General features: G+C 38.4%; 1 protein-coding gene across 1 annotated transcript; it reads right to left on the reverse strand.

The window, feature by feature from the left end:
* Positions 1-17766: 17766 nt before the first annotated feature.
* On the reverse strand, positions 17767-19602 carry LOC131617077 (cytochrome P450 736A117-like). The gene is made up of 2 exons (XM_058888456.1): positions 18679-19602; positions 17767-18589 (listed from the first exon to the last, which is right to left on the reverse strand). The coding sequence occupies exons 1-2, from the start codon at positions 19564-19566 to the stop codon at positions 17984-17986; spliced, it is 1494 nt and encodes a 497-aa protein (XP_058744439.1). The 5' UTR covers positions 19567-19602; the 3' UTR covers positions 17767-17983.
* Positions 19603-20592: the final 990 nt, after the last annotated feature.

Below are 20592 nucleotides of genomic sequence, written 5' to 3' on the forward strand. Positions count from 1 at the left end.
ACTGCTTTGGCTTTTCAAGACCAAGCTTATCATCAAACCTGATATTGATTGATTCTTCTACAACCAATGTTTCAGTATTGTATACTCTGTAGCCTTTTGAGCGTTCAGAATATCCAAGAAGGAAATACTTTTGTGCTTTAGAATCAAACTTACCAAGATGATCTTTAGTATTCAGAATAAAACATACACATCCAAAAGGATGGAAATATGAAATGTTGGGCTTTCTGTTCTTCCACAATTCATAAGGAGTCTTATTTAGAATAGGTCTGATAGAGATTCTATTCTGAATGTAACATGCAGTGTTTATTGCTTCTGCCCAGAAATGCTTAGCCATATTGGTTTCATTGATCATGGTTCTGGCCATTTCTTGTAGAGTCTTATTCTTTCGCTCTACAACTCCATTTCGTTGTGGAGTTCTAGGGCAAGAGAAATCATGGGCAATACCATTTTCTTTGAAGAACTCCTCAAAGAATTTGTTCTCAAATTCACCATCATGATCACTTCTAACCTTTATGATTTTGCACTCTTTTTTCAGATTGGATCTGAGTGCAGAATTCAAAGAACACTGAATGAGACTCATCCTTGTGTTTTAAGAACTTTACCCATGTCCAGCGGCTATAATCATCTACGATGACTAATCCATATTTCTTTCCTCTGACAGATGCTGTTTTGACTGGGCCAAACAGATCAATGTGCAAGAGTTCTAGCGGCCTTGAGGAAGAAACAACATTCTTAGACTTGAATGTAGGTTTGGAGAACTTGCCCTTCTGACATGCTTCACAAAGAGCATCTGATTTGTATTTCAGATTCGGGAGTCCTCTGACCAGATTTAGTTTGTTAATCTGAGAAATCTTTCTCAAACTAGCATGTCCTAATCTTCTGTGCCAGACCCATAGCTCTTCAGAAACAGACATGAGGCATGTCACCTTCTGCTTCTCAAGATCTGAAAGATCAATCTTATAAATGTTGTTCTTTCTCTTGCTTGTAAATAGGATTGAGCCATCCTTCTGACTTACAGCCTTGCAAGACTTTTAATTGAAGATTATATCATAACCATTGTCACTTAATTGACTTATGGACAATAAGTTATGCGTTAATCCTTCTACAAGAAGTACATTAGTTATGGAAGGAGAGTTACCAAGACTTATGGTTCCAGAGCCAATGATTTTGCCCTTCTGATCTCCTCCAAACTTGACTTCTCCACCTGGTTTAAGCACCAGGTCTTGGAATGTAGACCTTCTTCCCGTCATGTGTCGCGAGCACCCAGAGTCCAGGTACCATGACATTTTGCTTTTTGTCCTCTTTGCAGCCAAGGATATCTGCAACAGAAATTATCTTCTCCTTAGGTACCCACAATTTCTTGGGTCCTTTCTTGTTAGTTCTCCTCAAGTTCTGATTGAACTTGGGTTTAGCATAATATTTAACAGGAGGAACAGCATGATATTCTTTGGGTTTGTCAGCATGAAATTTCTTAGGATATGTCACATGCTTCTTGGTGTGAACAGTGTTAAAACTCTGTGCATGTGAAGTGAGCCTAATATCATGTGCATGGCCATATTTGAACTGATCATACAATGGCTTGTATGTTATCTTCAGATCATCAATAGGTTCAAATTTATGTGAGGTATCACCCTCTTAGCCAAAACCAAACCTTCTGTTTCCAGAAACACCATATATCATAGAAGCAAGATGACTTCTGCCAATACTTCTAGATAAGAACTTTCTGAAGCTCGAGTCATACTCTTTCAGAATATGATTGAGACTTGGAATGGATTTTTCTGTTTCAGAAGGAGATCCACTATCTTTGGATAGATTTAAAACTTTTTCCTTTAGTTCAGAATTTTCCACTTCCAGCTTCTTAGTTTCAAATTCAAACTGCTTCTTCATCTTTTTGTATTTGATACTAAGATGAGCCTTGAGTTCCAGAAGTTCTGTTAAAATGGAAACTAACTCTTCTCTAGATAGTTCAGAAAATACCTCTTCAGAATCTGATTCTGATGTAGATTATGATCCATCATCTTCTGTAGCCATCATCGCGAAGTTGGCTTGCTCTCCTTCAGAGTCTGATTCTGATTCTGATTCAGAATCATCCCATGTTGCCATAAGATCTTTCTTCTTATGAAACTTCTTCTTGGGATTCTCCTTCTGAAGTTTTGGACATTCATTCTTGAAGTGTCCAGGCTCATTGCACTCATAGCAGACAGCCTTCTTATTGTCAGATCTTCTGTCACCATGGGTCATTTTCAATGACTCATATATATCATAGGCCGTTTCCCTGTTAGATATCTTCTCATACTCAGCATGAGAGATAGCATTCAGCAAAACAGTTCTACATTTATGATGATTCTTGAAAAGCTTCTTCTGATCATCATCCATTTCTTGCCTTGTAAGCCTTACGCCACTAGCTTTCACTGGATGTTTGTAACCATCCATCAGAAGATCCCATAGTTCACCATCTAGACCAAGAAAGTAACTTTCCAGTTTATCTTTCCAGTATTCAAAGTTTTCACCATCAAATACTGGTGGTCTAGTATAACCATTGTTACCATTATATTGCTCAGCAGAGCCAGATGTAGATGCAGGTGGGTTTGTTAGAATTTCACCAGCCATCTTTTACTGAAGCGTTTTTCTCTTCCTGAATCTTTTCTAAACACGGTTAAGTGCTTGCACCTTAGAACCGACGCTCTGATACCAATTGAAGGATAGAAAAACACTTAGAAAGGGGGGGTTTGAATAAGTGTAGTCTAAAAACTTGAACGATAAAAACAAATTGCACAGTTATTTTTATCCTGGTTCGTTGTTAACTAAACTACTCCAGTCCACCCCCTTGGAGTGATTTACCTCACCTGAGAATTTAATCCACTAATCTCAACAGATCACACTTGATCACTCTAGTTACTTACAAATTAATGTAATCAATTCTAAGAGTATTACAATGCTTCTGAAAAGCTATAATCACAATAGTGATATTTCTCTTAAGGTTTAAGCTTAATCTCACTAATATATTACCACAGCAATGTAGTGAGCTTTGATGAAGATGAAGTTTGTGAGCTTTGATTTGAACAGCGTTTCAGCAAGTTTGTATTCACAGAATTCGTCAGAATCGGTAACCTTGCTTCTCATCAGAACTTCATATTTATAGGCACTTGAGAAGATGACCGTTGGGAGCATTTAATGCTTTGCGTATTCCGTACAGCATTGCATTTAATGTTTCACTCTTTTGTCAACTACCTCGAGCCTTGTTTACGCTGTGTCTACTGACGTTGCCTTTAATAGCTTCTAACGTTCCTTTTGTCAGTCAGTGTAGCCTGCCATCTTGTACTTGCTTCTGATCTGATGTTTGTGTATACAACGTTTGAATATCATCAGAGTCAAACAGCTTGGTGCAGAGCATCTTCTTGTCTTCTGACCTTGAAGTGCTTCTGAGCGTGATACCATGAGAACTTCAGTGCTTCTGCTTCTGATCTCAAGTTCTTCTGATGCTTCCATAGACCCATGTTCTAATTCTGCTTGACCATCTTCTGATGTCTTGCCAGACCATGTTCTGATGTTGCATGCTGAACCTTCTGAGTCAAAGCTTCTGAGCGCTGATTTGTGCATACTCTTTATATATTTCCTGAAAGGGAAATTGCAGTGTATTAGAGTACCACATTATCTCATCCAAAATTCATATCCTTGTTATCATCAAAACTAAGAATATTGATCAGAACAAATCTTGTTCTAACAGAGATTTCCCGACTACTTGAGCACGAGGAAGACACCATTCAGCCGTATAAAGAGTCGTTAGAAGTCATCAACTTGGGTTCTGAAGACAATAAGAATGAAGTCAAGATTGGGGCACTGCTTGGTCAAGATGTTAAAAAGAGGATTGTAGAGCTTCTTAAAGAGTATGTTTACATTTTTGCGTGGTCCTACCAAGACATGCCTGGGTTGGACACAGATATTGTGGAGCATCGTTTGCCATTGAAACCTGAATGTCCTCCTGTCAAGCAAAAGCTAAGAATAAGTCATCCCTATATGGCGGAGAAGATTAAGAACGAGGTCTTGTAGCAGATAGATGCTGGTTTCCTTGTCACTTATGTATATCCTCAATGGATTGCCAATATTGTGCTTGTTCTGAAGAAAGACGGAAAAGTTCACATGTGTGTTTATTATAGAGATTTGAATAAAGCCAGTCCGAAAGATGATTTTCCTCTACCTCACATTGATATGTTGGTAGATAGCACGGCAAAATTCGAGGTTTTCTCCTTCATGGATGGTTTTTCAGGATACAACCAGATTAAGATGGCACCTGAAGACATGGAAAAGACAACCTTTATCACGCCTTAGGGGACATTCTGCTACAAAGTGATGCCTTTTGGGTTGAAGAATGTCGGCGCGACATATCAGAGGGCCATGACCACTCTTTTCCATGATATGATGCATAAAGAGATTGAGGTTTATGTGGATGACATGATTGCCAAGTGCCAGTCAGAAGAAGGGCACATGGAGGATCTTTTAAAGTTGTTTCAGCATTTGAGGAAGTATCGTCTCCGCTTGAGTCCAAACAAATGCACTTTTGGTGTCCGTTCTGGAAAATTATTGGGTTTCGTTGTCAGTCAGAAAGGAATTGAAGTAGATCCTGATAAAGTCAAAGCAATTCAGGAAATGCCAGCACCAAAGACTGAGAAACAAGTGAGGTGTTTCCTCGGACGTTTGAATTATATCTCTAGGTTCATTTCCAATATGACTGCTACCTGTGAGCCAATCTTCAAGTTGTTAAAGAAAAATCAGGGATGTGTGTGGAATGAAGATTGTCAGAAAGCTTTTGACAACATCAAAGAATATCTGCTTGAACCTCCTATTTTGCTCCCTCCAGCTGAGGGAAGACCTCTGATTATGTACCTCAGAGTTTTTGAGAATTCAATGGGATGTGTGTTGGGTCAGCATGACGAGTCTGGTCGAAAAGAGTATGCAATATACTAACTTAGCAAAAAGTTTACCGAGTGCGAAACAAGATACTCGCTGCTTGAGAAAACTTGTTGTGCTTTGGTGTGGGCTGCTCGCCGACTGAGACAGTATATGTTGAACCACACCACCCTATTGATTTCCAAAATGGATCCAATTAAGTACATATTTGAAAAACCTGCATTAACCGGAAGGATTGCTTGTTGGCAAATGTTATCAGAATATGATATTGAATACAGAGCTCAAAAATCCGTGAAAGGAAGTGTGTTGGCAGAGTACCTTGCTTACCAACCAATTGATGATCATCAATCTATCAGAATGGACTTCCCGGATGAAGATATAATGTATTTGAGAGCTCAAGATTGGGATGAACCATTGCCAGAAGAAGGATCGGATCCTGGATCCAAATGGGGTTTAATTTTTGATGGAGCTTCTAATGTTAATGGCCATGGTATTGGTGCCGTTATTATCATTCCACAAGGTTCACATGTTCCTTTCACTGCAAGGATATGTTTTGATTGTACAAATAATATTGCTGAATATGAAGCTTGCATAATGGGACTTGAAGAAGCCATTAATCTGAGGATTAAGATTCTTGATGTTTATGGAGATTCCGCGCTTGTGATTAATCAGATTAAAGGAGAATGGGAAACGCGTCATCCTGGTTTTATCCCTTACAAAGATTACGCCAGAAGGCTGTTGACATTCTTCAACAAAGTTGAATTCCACCACATCCCTCGAGATGAGAACTAGATGGCTGTTGCTTTAGCCACATTGTCCTCCATGTACAAAGTGAATTTCCATAATGAGGAGCCTTGGATTACAATCAGGCGTCTTGATAGACCTGCTCATGTGTTTGCAGTTGAGGAATCAGCAGATGAGAAGCCTTGGTATTTTGATATTAAGCATTTTCTTCAGACCCAAGAGTACCCACTTGGGGCATCTAATAAGGATAAGAAAACTTTGAGGAGATTGGCTGACAGTTTCTTCATTAATGCGGATGTTTTGTATAAAAGAAATTATGACATGGTTTTGCTCAGATGCGTGGATAGACATGAAGCAGACATGTTGATGCATGAAATTCATGAAGGTTCTTTTGGTACTCATGCCAATGGACATTCGATGGCTAAAAAGATGCTTAGAGTAGGTTACTATTGGCTGACAATGGAATCTGATTGCTACAAGTTTGTAAAGAAGTGTCACAAGTGTCAAGTGTATGCTGACAAGATTCATGTGCCTCCGACACTTCTCAATGTTATTTCATCTCCATGGCCTTTCTCTATGTGGGGTATTGATATGATTAGCATGATTGAACCCAAGGCTTCGAATGGACATCGATTCATCCTGGTAGCAATTGATTACTTTACCAAGTGGGTGGAAGCTGCTTCATATGCTAATGTGACAAGGCAAGTCGTGGTCAGATTCATCAAGAATAACATCATTTGCCGATATGGTGTACCAAGCAAGATCATTACTAATAACGGCTCGAATCTGAATAACCGTATGATGAGAGAACTGTGTGAAAGCTTCAAGATTGAACATCACAACTCTTCGCCTTATAGGCCAAAGATGAATGGAGCTGTTGAAGCAGCAAATAAGAATATTAAGAAGATTGTGCAAAAGATGGTTGTTACGTACAAGGACTGCCATGAGATGCTCCCATTTGCTTTGCATGGGTACCGTACATCTGGTCATACTTCAACTGGGGCAACTCCTTTTTCATTGGTTTATGGTATGGAAGCAGTGCTCCCTATTGAGGTTGAGATTCCATTGTTGAGAGTTTTAATGGAAACCAAGTTATCTGAGGCTGAGTGGTGTCAGAGCAGGTTTGATCAATTGAATTTGATAGAAGAAAAGAGAATGACGGCTTTATGCCATGGTCAGCTATACCAGAAAAGAATGAAGAAAGCTTTTGATAAGAAGGTTCGACCTCGTGTATTCAGAGAAGGCGACCTCGTGCTCAAAAGGATCTTGTCTTTCACCTCCAATTCAAGGGGCAAGTGGACTCCTAAATTTGAAGGACCATATGTTGTTAAGAAAGGCTTCTCTGGCGGTGCATTAATTCTTGCAACTATGGATGGAGAGGAGCTCCCACGTCCCGTGAATGTTGATGTAGTCAATAAATACTTCGCCTAAAAATAATAAAAGAACAGCTCGCTAAGTTGAAAACGCGAAAGGGCGACTTAGGCAAAAAGGAGCGTCTCGGTGGATTGAAAACCCGAAAGGGCGGTCCTGGCAAAAATTAGAGACATAAATAGAATAAAAAACCCGGTGGACTGAAAACTTGAAAGGGCGGTCCAGGAAAAAGTTAGGGATTCATGGCAAGTAACTACATCAGACAAGACTTGATCATCAACAGTCATCTGTTTATCATAAGAAGTTCAACACATTTCAACGGAAACCTTTGCTCAGGAATTTCAAGTTGAGAGAGAGGATGGGGTCATTACGTTTCAATGCACCTTTTCCACAAAATTACCACTTTCCAAACTTTGTAATCATCCATAGGGTCTTGCCTTTCGCAGACTACCATTCTATTAATAAAGTTTGAGCCTTTACCCGTTATTGGCAATCTTATTTCTTTCATATATCTTAAAATGTCATTTATTGTTGATAGTAATTTTTGAAACAAAAAGAAAAATTGGTTTCAACAAAATCCTTTTTGAAAAATATAAAAGAAGTTTTATTTTGATTCATGAGTGCATTACAAGGAATGGATATTTTGATGTATTCATGTGCAAAAGAGGAAGAATATACTCCAATTGGTGTACCTTTGGCCTGGTTCAAATATGATGTAAACCCAGCTATGTTGTTCTCTCAATTCCAATGTTTCCTCAGTGTTGGGTAGCATTTATTCTGAAGCCATCAAAAGTTTGTTGTAGCAATTTCTGCTGATTGTTTGTGGATGATACCTCGAGTGCTCAGCTTGAGACATGCTTGATTGTGTTATTTTTGTACTCTATCTCTTGAGTTATACCTTGTGCTAAGTTTTGGCAGCATATGCATCATTAACATGCATAAAAAACAATCATGCATTCACATTTGCTATCATAAATTTTAATGTCAATCATATTCCTCTTTCATTTAGAGTGTCTTTAGGCAGAAAATACTCACTTTCCTTGAAATCACCACTGAATTTGTTTCTATGTGGATAATATGTTTCAGTTATTCTATTCAGATGCTTACGAACAGAAACCCAGTGAGTTTCTCCCTCACTTGGTCCAATCTTATTTGGCAGCTTCTTTCCATTTGGCCATGGATTGAATTTTGGTCGCTGGATGATGAACGTTGAGATTGTGCATTTGTGTTTGCACCCTCAATCGTTGAAAAGAAAAGCAAAGTGTTATTGATTTCTCTCCATCGTCAGTGGTACGTCGATGTATGCATCTCTTCATACCTTCAGTGGAACGTTGGTATATGTTATCGTTAGTGGCACGACGGTATATCTCTTTTCTACCTCCAGTGGAACGTTGGTAGCTCACCTTCAGTGGAACGTTGGTGTATTTTGTTATATTTCATCGTCAGTGGTACGTCGATGTATTTTTATTCATACCTTCAGTGGAACGTTGGTATATGTTATCGTCAGTGGTACGACGGTACATCTCTTTTCTACCTCCAGTGGAACGTTGGTAGCTCACCTTCAGTGGAACGTTGGTGTATTTTGTTATATCTTCATCGTCAGTGGTACGTCGATGTATATCTCTTTTCTACCTCTAGTGGAACGTTGGTAGCTTACCTCCAGTGGAACGTTGGTGTATATTATTATATTTCCATCGTCAGAGGTACGTCGACGCATTTCTATTCATATCATCAGTGGAACGATGGTGTGTTTTCTGTTAATGAAAGATTGGTATTCTGATTCCCCAATGAAAGAGGATGCATATTTTCTCATCCCCAGTGAAAGAGGATGCCCCCTTTTCTTCTCATCCCCAGTGAAAGGTGATGCTTTAACATCTCTGGTGCGAAATGTTTTCCCCAGTGAAGTTTCTTTTCCCAGCAAAATCTCGTCTCTCCAACAAATTCTTGTTTCCCCCAGTGGATTTCTTCCCGCAAGACATTTGTTTTCCCCAGTGGAGTTCTTTTTCCCCAGTGGTGTTCTGTTTCATCATCATCATATGCATTCATTAAGCATTGCATTGCATCTTAGGTTCAAAAATTGTGTTTTATATATTTAAGTCTCTTCAATCTCGTCAAAACGAAGATTTACAATCATCGTATCTCCGGATCGAAGAAACTTAAATAGGGGCATCTGTCATACCCCAATTTTTGACCCTAAGATCATACATTGGTTGCAGTTTAATCATCAATCAAGAGTACTATTGTGAGACTCCATTCTTGATATTGTGTTTATCTCTGAGGGGAATCATCAAGCACTTTTAGTTTTTTATTTGTTTTATACTAACTAAAATCCAAAAATATATATTTTGTCTCTTGTGTTTATATTGGCTTAATACCCTTTTTGGTCCCCTTATCTCTACCTCTGGGTCCGTTTTGGTCCCTTTTCTTTTAAAATGACCAATTTAATCCTTTATCTTTCAAAAACATGCCACGTTTGTCCTTTCTGTTACATCCGTTAGTCAAAGTCAAATATACTAGCCAATTCATGCACAGCTGCCGCTGACATGGAAATTAAATTAATAAACATAAGATTGATTTTCCTATTATCCAATTCTTTTTCCAGAAAAAAAGTTCATTCAATTTTCTAGAACAACCTTTAATTTTTCCAGATCTGAAAATGTTGCAATAAAAAAACCAAATCTGAAACGATCAATTTCACCTCCTTTTTCTCTTCCAAAAATCATCAATTTCACCGAATCATTTTCTTTTGGAATTTAAAGTAGAAACCTCGTCAACATCATTTCTCATTCATGTAACACTTTTGCTTAGATCGATTCAATGGTTCAATGAAAAGTAATTAGAGGAGAGAGAAACATAAACACTCTTCATCTTCTATTTTCTTGGTCTTTCTTCAACATTGTGATTTGTAATCTTTTATTTTAAACCAAAGTATAAACAAATATGTAATTAGGTCTCAGAAAAGTAGCATGTAAACCACAAAATTGACAACATGGATATCTTAAAAATCGAAACTTTAAACAATAGAGAAGTGAGAATTGTGATGGTGAGTAATATAAATAAAAAATTAAGGAGAATCCATGAGTTTCTAAACCCTAAAAATACAAACACTAGAGAATAGAGAGAGAAGTACTGTGTATTCGCGAGAACGAACGGTAGGGAAGAGTTGGAGAAGGCGTTGAAATTAAGCTTCATCCATGGTTATGGCTATGGTTGACTGCTACAAGTGAACTTGAGGGAAACGACTTCATTAACACACAACCTTCGGTTTCGAGAGATAATTTTGTTGGTGTGTTTTCAATTCCGTTAAATAAATTTCTCCTAGATATCTCATGTATTTGATCTATTTTTAGTGAATAAATTTTACCTCTTAAATATTTTTGATGAACCAATGATGAAATTTAACTCAACCAAATATCTCACGCAGTAGCTGACGTTGCCGGTAAACGGGTTTCAAACTTTCAATGCAATGTTTTCTAATGTTATCTTTTTGATAGGTATAATAACAAATTATATATAGATGATTACAGAACATTGCATGTTTTAAAATTTTGGATAGCATACATAATTTACTTCGGTTTCTAAAAGTTTGGATAGTATTAGGGTTGAATTTGGGGGAAAATAGAAAAGTATTTCAGCAACAAGGAAGAAGAAGGTCATGAATAGACATTCCACCAATCCACCTCAGCTTCCACGTCATTTAAAGTAACGCCGTTAGCCCGTTTTTGACGGAAAAGACCACATTGATCCTGTTAGACAACGTAAGGGACCAACTTGAAACTTTTAAAAGGAAGAAGACCAAAATGGACCCCGAGGTATAGGTACGGGACTAAAAAGGGTATTAAGCCGTTTATATTTTATAGGTGAAAGATCGGGCAAAAATCAAAACATTGCAAGAAAGCAATTTTTGAAAATTTTGAACACCTATTTTGGCACCTATTTTCTTTGATCATTTTTGTCATTTTACCAATTTTCCACCTCACCAAAATTAATTCCCTTCATTAAACCCACTTAAACCCCATTTTACCATTTAAATACCATTTAAACACCAATTAAACACAAGTAAATTAACCAAGAGCAAAAAGACCAAATTGCCACTACTCTTGCTCCCATCCTATAAATAGAGATCTCTACTCTCTCATTTCTCAAGCTTGGAGAGCCAAAAAAGTTCTTGCAAATTCAGACCTCGCCCTTTCCAAAACCCTCACCCAAAGTTCATTTTCATAGAATTAGTGAGATTCACATTGAATCTTACTAATTTTGAACTAAACCTCCTACATTTCACTCTTTTCTTTGTTTGTTTATCTCCAATTTTGAAGGATCTACACATTTTGTGCTTGTTCTTGAAGCTACTTCAACATTTGGTTCAAGAATTGGTAAATTCCTAAACTCTAAGATGTAGATCTTTGTTGCTTGTGTTCAATGCATCTTTGATGCTATATTGGTCTTATTTGATGGTGAAATGGTGGAAAATTCGTGCTCCAATGGATATGTGATCATAAGGTGTTTGTATGTTTGTCTAAATTGAGTTTTATAGTGCATAATGCTGTTTTTTTTCAAAACTGTGCGCAGGAAATCGATTTCCTCCAAAGGGAAATCGATTTCCACTCTGTTTTTAGCGCCTGTTTTTGAAGTCTGAAGGCAGGAAATCGATTTCCTACAGAGGGAAATCGATTTCCTTAAGGTAGAATGCTTGTTTTTGTGGTTTTTTACTTGTTTTTGGTTCTAACTCTTCTTCTACTCCATTCTTTTGATATTTTCTTTGAATCACAAGTTAGAGGCCTAATTTCTCTCTAATTTCAATGGACTTATGGCGTCGATAGGATGAGAATCCAAATCCGCAATATTAAGTGATTGAAATTATGGATGAAAGGAGCTTTTGAATGTGGTTCCATCTTTTATTTCTTTTTATTTTGATCGATGAAAGTCTTAATACCTTGAGAATTCTTATGGATTATTGGTAAAGACTAGATCGCTCCCTATTTTTCTTTTCGTGCGGTATTGCTTTCGGAGAGTGATCTACATATCGCTTCTCTCGCATGCATTAGCACATAAAGTTTTGACCGGCCTCGTTGTAGGGTGATTTCTACATAAATCACTTGGCGATCTGCTTAACATATCGCAATATTTCGTGTCCCGAATAAAAAAAGATCAAATATGGAAGAGAATTGTATGCGGTTGATTTAAGACTTGTGGAGGTTTATCGTGTAGTCGCTATGATATTATCAAGCTTCTGATAAATTTCCATTGAATTTAAATCCGAGAACATCCTTCACTCACCATCGATCTTTATTACTAACTTTGATAACATACTTGACAAGTTTCAAGATGGTTATCTTTAACATCTAACAACTAACTTTAATTTCCGCACTTTATTATATTGCTCTTTATATTTCTCTCTTTATCGCTTTATTTTATCATTTCATCATATTTACATTCCGTTATTTTCTCTTTGTCCATTTGGACGTTTATATTACGCTATTTTTTTCTTTGTCCATTTGGACACTATGTTTATGTTTCCGCTATTTTCTTTTTGTCCACTTGGACCATACTTTACTTTTATGCTAAAACACTAATAAACAACAAAAATCTAAAAAACGTTTAAGGCTCTCTTTCGGACTATTGGTTACTATCCCGAGCATTTTGGAGATTCGGACTTATGGACTTAGTACCTCTGGACCCTGTTATGATACTGCTACTCTGTTGTTATTCTGTCTGTCTGGCATTAGATTATTGTCTGTTTGTGTGTGCAGGTATTTCCTTGAAAGTCCTTGATGGTTAATTCCAAGGCATTGATATAAGGATTTTACTCGAAAACAGCCGTTACTCTGCCCGATTTTCGTCAGAATTTATTGTGCTAAATGCAAAGTGGTGCTAAGATAATAAGTTCATCTGGATCCCCAAGTGGTAATGTGTTGGTTTGTTATTGATAGTCCAAAGGATGGGAAATCTACCTTGACTCATAATGTCAAGTGTTGGCTTCTTCTTCAGTTAGACCGTTCTTTTCCTTAGCTTTTATTTTACGCATTAGGATAGCCTCTTCATCTCCTCCCACTTCTTTAATTTTCAAAATCTTCTTCCTTTTTCAAAAAACCTTCTTATGTTTGCAACCTTTTTAAAACCTTTATTTGAAATATCTTTTGCCCTTAGTGGCCCTTTTTCAAAATTTTAGACACGACTAATTGTCGAAACGAGTGGCGATACCCCACGATTTTGAAATTGATTGATATAATGAGATCTTTTCCGCGTGAGAGAGCTAGTGGCATACTCGTTGGTTTCTATCCGAGTTGGAGTCCTTCTTTCATTTGTGATGCAAAGAACTCGTTTGTTCTCATGCTCAAGATCAATGGCTGAGTATTTCTCTCCGACGACGTTAAATTGTTTATTCGGTTTTTAAACGTTTTTCCCTTTTAAGCGGAACTACATTAGCTCTGACTTTTCCATTGCACCGAGGAGGTATGTATGCACAAGGCTTAACGTCTTGCCGAGCTTATTTTAAAAATAAAACAAACCCTTTTCTAGCACACACGACACAATTTTTCAAAAAGGTTCATGTGGAGTACCACATATATGAGGGGTGCTTAAAACCTTCCCCTTGTATAATCAACACCCGTACCTAAGATCTCTTTCTTATTTTAAACTTTGGGTTTTCCTCGTTCTTTTCCCTTTTTCTTTGGAAACAATAAAGCGCGGTGGCAACTTTCACTGAAATATTGAGTTGAGTCAATCTCATGGCTTCGATCTCAGATTTTCCCCGCTACATTACCGGAGCTCGCCAAAAGACAACTCAAAGCTTTCCTCCGCGAGAACGCCGACCTGTTCGCCTGGAGCGCAGTCGAGATGCCCGAACTCGACCCAGAAGTGGCTTGCCATCACCTAACTATCGACCCCGCCTGCAAGGCTGTCGCCCAGAGGAGGAGAAAGCAATCACCAAAGAAAACGGCCGCAACCGAACTAGCTGTAAAAGACCTCCTAGAGGCGAAATTTATATCAGAGGCCAAGTACACCACTTGGCTCTCCAACGTTGTACTTGTTAAAAAATCAAATGGAAAATGGCGCATGTGCATTGACTACACCGACCTTAATAGGGCTTGCCCAAAAGACGTGTATCCCCTACCCAATATTGACAAACTAGTTGATAATTCCGCCGGTTTTAAATTACTATCATTCATGGATGCATATTCCGGGTATAACCAAATACCCATGTCTAAAACAGACAAAAAATACACGGCCTTCATGACCGAATCGGGCAACTATTACTACAATGTAATGCCCTTCGGTCTGAAGAACGTCGGCGCAACGTACTAACGCATGATGAACAAAGTGTTTCAGGCCGAAATTGGCGATATGCTCGAAGTCTACATGGACGACATGATTTTTAAATACCAAAAAGATACCGATCATGCCGCCCACCTCAAAAAAGTCTTCGAGCAAGCCCAAAAGTGAAAAATGAGGTTCAACCCCGAGAAGTGCACTTTCGGCGTCCGAGAAGGAAAATTCCTCGCCTTCTACCTAACCGAAAGAGGAATCGAGGCGAATCCAGACAAATGCAGAGCCTTCTCGGGCTTACCCATTCCAAACTCGAAGAAATTAATCCAAACACTAAACGGCATGCTCACGTCACTATCCAGGTTTGTGGCCAAATCCGCTCAACATGCCCTGCCCTTGTTCAAACACCTGCGTAAAGAAACCGCCTTCGAGTGGACGGAGGAATGCGAGCGCGCTATCTCCCATCTCAAGCAAGCCCTCTCAAGCCCACCAGTCTTATCCCGACCCGAAGCTGAAGAGACCTTGTATCTCTACCATGTCGTGGCCACCGAGGCCGTCAGTGCAACCTTAATACGAGAAACCCCAGAGGGCCAGAGACCCATTTATTTCACGAGCAAAGCGCTCCAAGGACCCGAAGTTAGATACCAACAGATCGAAAAAGTCGGGCTCGCGCTAGTGACTGCAGCAAGAAGACTCAGGCACTAGTTCCTGGCCCACACTATAATCGTGCGAACCGAGCAACCCATAAAACAATTGCTTGCGCGTCCAGGCATGGCCGGGAGGATGCTCCGCTGGTCGCTAGAACTCGCAGAGTTCGACATAAAGTACGAGGGAAGAAAGGCCCTCAAAGTATAGGTCCTGCCAGATTTTGTGGCCGAAATGGCTTTCCCCGAAACAACAAACAACAATGCCCGAAGATGGACCCTATACGTGGACGGGGCATCGAGCTCATCCGGGAACGGAGCAGGAATTATCCTGGAAAACGGGGAAGAGATCCTCATAGAAGTGTCCCTCTCCCTCTCATTCCCTACATCCAACAGGGGCTCATCCGGGAACGGGGCTCTGCTCGCCGGAATGCGCCTTGCAAACGACCTAGAAGCCGAGGAAATTGAGGTGTTCACTGACTCCCAACTGGTCGCCCGAAGAAAGGGGACAACAAATCCGTGATCCAAGAAATACTACCAAAACCTAGCACCGAACCTTCGCCCGGGATAGCACTCGTAAACGCAATCGGAGACGCATCCTGGTGGATGACCCCCGTATACAACTATTTAACAAGCGACCTTCTGCCCGCCGATCTCAAAGAGGACTCCGTAATCCGAAGGAGAGCCTTCTCGTACGTCTTGATCGAAAATCGGCTCTACAAACAAGGATTCTCTATACCTCTCCTTAAATGCATCGACGAGGGCACGACCCCCCACATATTCCGAGAAATACACAAAGGATTCAACTCCCAGCACCTAGGAGGAAGATCCCTCGCTTGGAAAGTACTCTGGGCCGGATACTATTGGCCCACCATGCAGCAGGACGCCAAAGAATACGTAAAGAGATGCGACAAATGCCAGCGCTTTGGGGACATGCACCTCGCACTCCCAACGAACTCAAGTCTTTGTCGTCTCCCTGGCCATTCGCCTGGTGGGGCATGGATCTCCTTGGTCCGTTCGTGACCGGGAGCAATCAGAACAAATACCTCATAGTCGCGGTCGACTACTCACCAAATGGATCGAAGCCGAACCGTTGGCCAAAATCACATCTCTGAACGTATTCCGTTTCTACAAAAGGAACATCCTCGTCCGATTCGGCATACCTCTGGCCATCATCACCGACAACGGTACCCAATTCACCGATGGGCGCTTTCAAGAGTTCGTCACGAAATTAGTAACCAAACAACACTTCCAGACTAGGCTTCAACCAAACTAAGGATGTTTTGACGATGCTATAGGAGTTGACCAGAGACTCTTGATAGAGATCATTGAGGGGTTCAAATGCAGTCATCAACATGATGGTTGGTTTGAGCAATTTAAACATTAAAGACGCGTGGAAGAAAACTAGAAGAGTGAAGCCCACATAAGAGGATACGTGTCAAGTTCTGTGGAGATAATCGATGTCGAGGGTTAACATTGTATTAGTATATAAGTTGACCTCATTGTTGTCGTCAAGGGTCGCAAAATTCATCAAGCACTCCCTATAGAACTAAAGCATCCAAGTCATAGAGAGAAACAATTTGTGAGAAAATGTTTGAGTCTGTGTCCTCTCTTTTATTTATTTTAGTCTTTTAATTGAAACACTTATTTTAATGAAATTTAGTATGCTTTTGGCCTATTATCTTCTTCCAAATCAATTCTACATTATTTCACTTAAAGTTTATGTCCAGTTTGTCAATATTCAAACATCTAAGTTCCAATTCTAAGAACAAGATTGGTTCCGTATCTGGCCTTAAGTGTTGATGATAACTTTACATGTTATCTTAACGAACAATTGTATACTCTAACGGTTTTGATCGACTGTGTAGCTTTTGCTTTATAGGTTCTGACTCTAGTATGAAGGCGTGTGATCTTATCAAATTCTAAACTCACCACTCTAAAGATTCAACATTTAGAATATTTGGATTTTCAATCTCAGTGGATGACGAAGAATCACCATCATCAGTTTTTTTATCATACTTGCAATTATATTCCTTACACCGGCTATTATAAGAATGAAGGAAAAAAAATCAAAAAAGTAAGAAAGAGGATGATAAATGGTACATGAGAAGAAAATGAATCAAGAACCGATTAAAAGTAAGTGAAATGTAAAGATTATGGTGAATCAAAGAACGCAAAACCCATACAAGAAAAGAAGATGGTGGAATAAAAAGTCTTTAAAGCTTAAAGGAGGAAAGAACTTACAGAATTCATACAAAATGAGAAGATGGTGGAATAAAAAGTCTTTTAAAGCTCAAAGGAGGAAAGAACTTACAGAGAGGTAAGTAAGTCTCAGCTTGCAAGACACAGCGAAAATTGTTTAAAAGATCCAAGTAATTCTTATATAGTAAAGTAATACATGTAAATCAACGATAAAGAAAATGGAAAGAAAAAAATCAACAGTCAGATCTCGCCTAGAAAATGCGACGCCAGTTGAGTGCACTAAACTCAACAAAAAAATGTCATTAAAATAATTTTAAAATTTAAATATTATTTGATAGAATATACGTCGACGATTGGTCCATAGACATATTTTTTTTTATCTTTATAAAAATAAAACAGCAAAAATGGAAGCTTCATAACATTGAAAAAAGAAAGACTACTAAAGAGGGGAGTTGAACGGGAACACTACAATTATGAGAGAGAAGAGGCAAGTTAATACCCACAATAATTCTTAAAAAATGATTTAATCATAGATGTTCAGTTGATTTAATGGCGGCTCTTTGTTTCTTTCACCTCTCATTACAAAAGTCTCTCATTTAGTTTATATATTAAAAATTCAAAATGCAAAGTATTTGGACAACTGCCTTATTCAAAATCGTACTAAGAAAGTTCAGAAAAAATACAAAAGATTGCAGTTTTAATACATAATCAGCTACAAGAACATACTGCAATAATTAAAAATAAGATGATGCTCGTGCATGATTTACTGCACTACTTATTACTAGTATCATTATAGCTTTTTTCTTTTCATATTTTGTATTGCCTCCAACTTGTTGATTTACTCCTCCTTACTTACTAGTCGGGGTTGCAAGTGCAATAATAGGAGTATTTTTATGCGCAAGAAAGCCAGTTGATTGAGCCATATCTAATGTCTCATACCCTCCAGGTATTTCCCAGTCAAACTGATGCACAAGGTTGGCCAATATAATTTCATTCACAGCCAAAGCATACACTACCCCAGGACAACCTCTTCTCCCTGATCCAAATGGAATCAATGTGAAATCATTACCCTTAACATCTATTGTATTGTCCAAGAATCTTTCTGGCTTGAATGCTTCCGGTTCATCCCAATTCGCAGGATCTCTTGCAATCGCCCAAATGTTTACAATAACTTGTGTCCCAGCTTTTATATGGTAACCGTTGAATTCGGTTTCTTCTTTGCTTACTCGAGGGATTAGTAGCGGAGATGGAGGATGTAATCGTAGTGTTTCTTTAACCACTGCCTTTAAGTATTTCATGTTTACCAAATCTTCTTCTGCTATCTGTGTTTTACCATTCGCCGCTGTTTTCACTTCTTCTTTCAATTTCTTCATCATGTGTGGATTCTTTATCAACTCTGACATTTCCCAATCTAGCAAACTAGCTGTTGTTCCTGTACCTCCAATAAACATGTCCTGTGTATAAACAAACATATAAGAATTCATGAAATAGAGATTTTAGTTTTACACAGAGTTGTCTTTGAAGCCGTGTATGGTGGACTTACCAGTAAAAGAGCTTTTATGACAATTCTGTCAATAGGAAAGCCAAGTGCTTCAGTCCTTTGAATCCAAAGCAAAACATCAACAAAATCTTTATGGTTTTCTTCACCCTGATCATCATTGGCTTCTTTGTAACTTTTGATATGATCTTCAACAACATCCTCCAAAAGATCATCGAACCGTTTCGCCACTCTTCTTGCTCTTCCATAAGTTCCAGAAACATGGGTCACCCAATCAAGCCAAGGTACATAGTCTCCAACAATAAACATACCAAGTAAATTGGTAAATTCCCTGAACAACTTTTTAAATCCCTTTCCTTCTTCACCACTATACTTTCTTCCCAAAGCAACCCTACAAACAATATCATTAACAGTCGAAGCAATTAGTTGACTTAAATTTACCGGCTCTGAAGTAGACGAACAATGTTTTATCTTCTCCATCATTAAACCGATTTCTTCCGCTCGTACAGAACGAAGAGATTGAACTCTTTTAGCACTGAGTAGATGCAAGACAGAGATGCTCCTTAACTGTCTCCAGTAATCTCCATAAGGAGCGGTTGAAACATCTTTGCAATCATATATAAGTATCTTGTAATTGTTCTTTTGGGGTCTGTCTGCAAAATGATGATCATGGGTTCTCATTACCTCACGTGCTGCTTCGGAGGATGAGATCAAGAGACATGGCACACTACCAAGATGGATTTGCATGACAGGGCCATATTTTTTAGCTAGAGATAAAAAAGTGCGGTGAGGGAATTTACCAAGTTGATGGAGATTTCCTATTATGGGTAATTTTGGAGGAGAAGGAGGTGAGTTTTTGCTTTTTCTAGAGTTGGAATACCATTGGATTAGAATGAAGAGAACGAGGGAGATGGAAGATATTATGAGAAACATTGTGTTGTATTCGCTTTTTTTTGTTGTTCCAATATGGAGGAAAGGCACTGCATTATATAGTTCGTGGAAAGGGATGGAGGCCCGACATTTATTATTTTTAATAGTGTGACATTTTGAATATCAAGATATGAATGAAGTCATATAGGGTGGTGTGTTGAAGACTTACCTACCCTCCTTAATTCTTAATTATAGATCTCTTTGATTAAATCACAAAAATTGATTTTGATACTTCATGAATCCACAAAATTATAGATGCAACACTTTTAATTTTAATAAAATTAGGGGTGTTACATCCATCATTCATTTTATTGTATATTCATTTTAGAAAGTAAAATAAAATAAGTTATTGTGTATATATGTGTGTGTTTTTATTAATACTGAAAGAAAAAAATAAAGAAGGAATGAATAAATTAGGAAGTGTTTAAAGTGAGACAAGTAAGAAAATGAAATATATTCCCAATAAAATAAAAATGAGAAACAAAAATGTTCTGGACGCGAGTCTTTAGCCGCCGGAAGAATAAAAAAAACAAATCAATATTTCCATATCAAACAAATTTGCAATAATATTGTCTATATTTTATCCTAAATTTTAGGATGAGTTTTTTTACTAATAGTTTATTATTGTTTTAAAATCAAGTGAAGAAGGGACGAATGACTCTCCTTTTTCTCATGATATATGGTGTAAGAGTCCCTTCAAAGGCATTTTAGAAAGGTGTTTCTTAGCACAGTTGGACGCGATTGTTGCGATTGTTTCTACGCCAATCACTATTAACACAGAGTTACGAGAAGCAAAGAGAAACAGTAGAAGAATCCACGAAGATATTCTAACCTTGACGTCTATTGCAACAAGCTCACTCTCAACACGCGCGAGAGCGAAAATAAACCCACTTCAGACAGAGAATTCAAATTTTTGCAACTAAGAGATAATCCAGCTAGGTCAGTCAAGATCGGGTTTCGAACTTCCCTGAGATAAGGCCTATGCTAGTTGAATGTTTCCAAGTGAACATCGGCCTCTTTTCTATCTCT

The sequence above is a fragment of the Vicia villosa genome, linkage group LG7, assembly GCF_029867415.1.
Source record: "Vicia villosa cultivar HV-30 ecotype Madison, WI linkage group LG7, Vvil1.0, whole genome shotgun sequence".
NCBI classification, from domain to species: domain Eukaryota; kingdom Viridiplantae; phylum Streptophyta; class Magnoliopsida; order Fabales; family Fabaceae; genus Vicia; species Vicia villosa.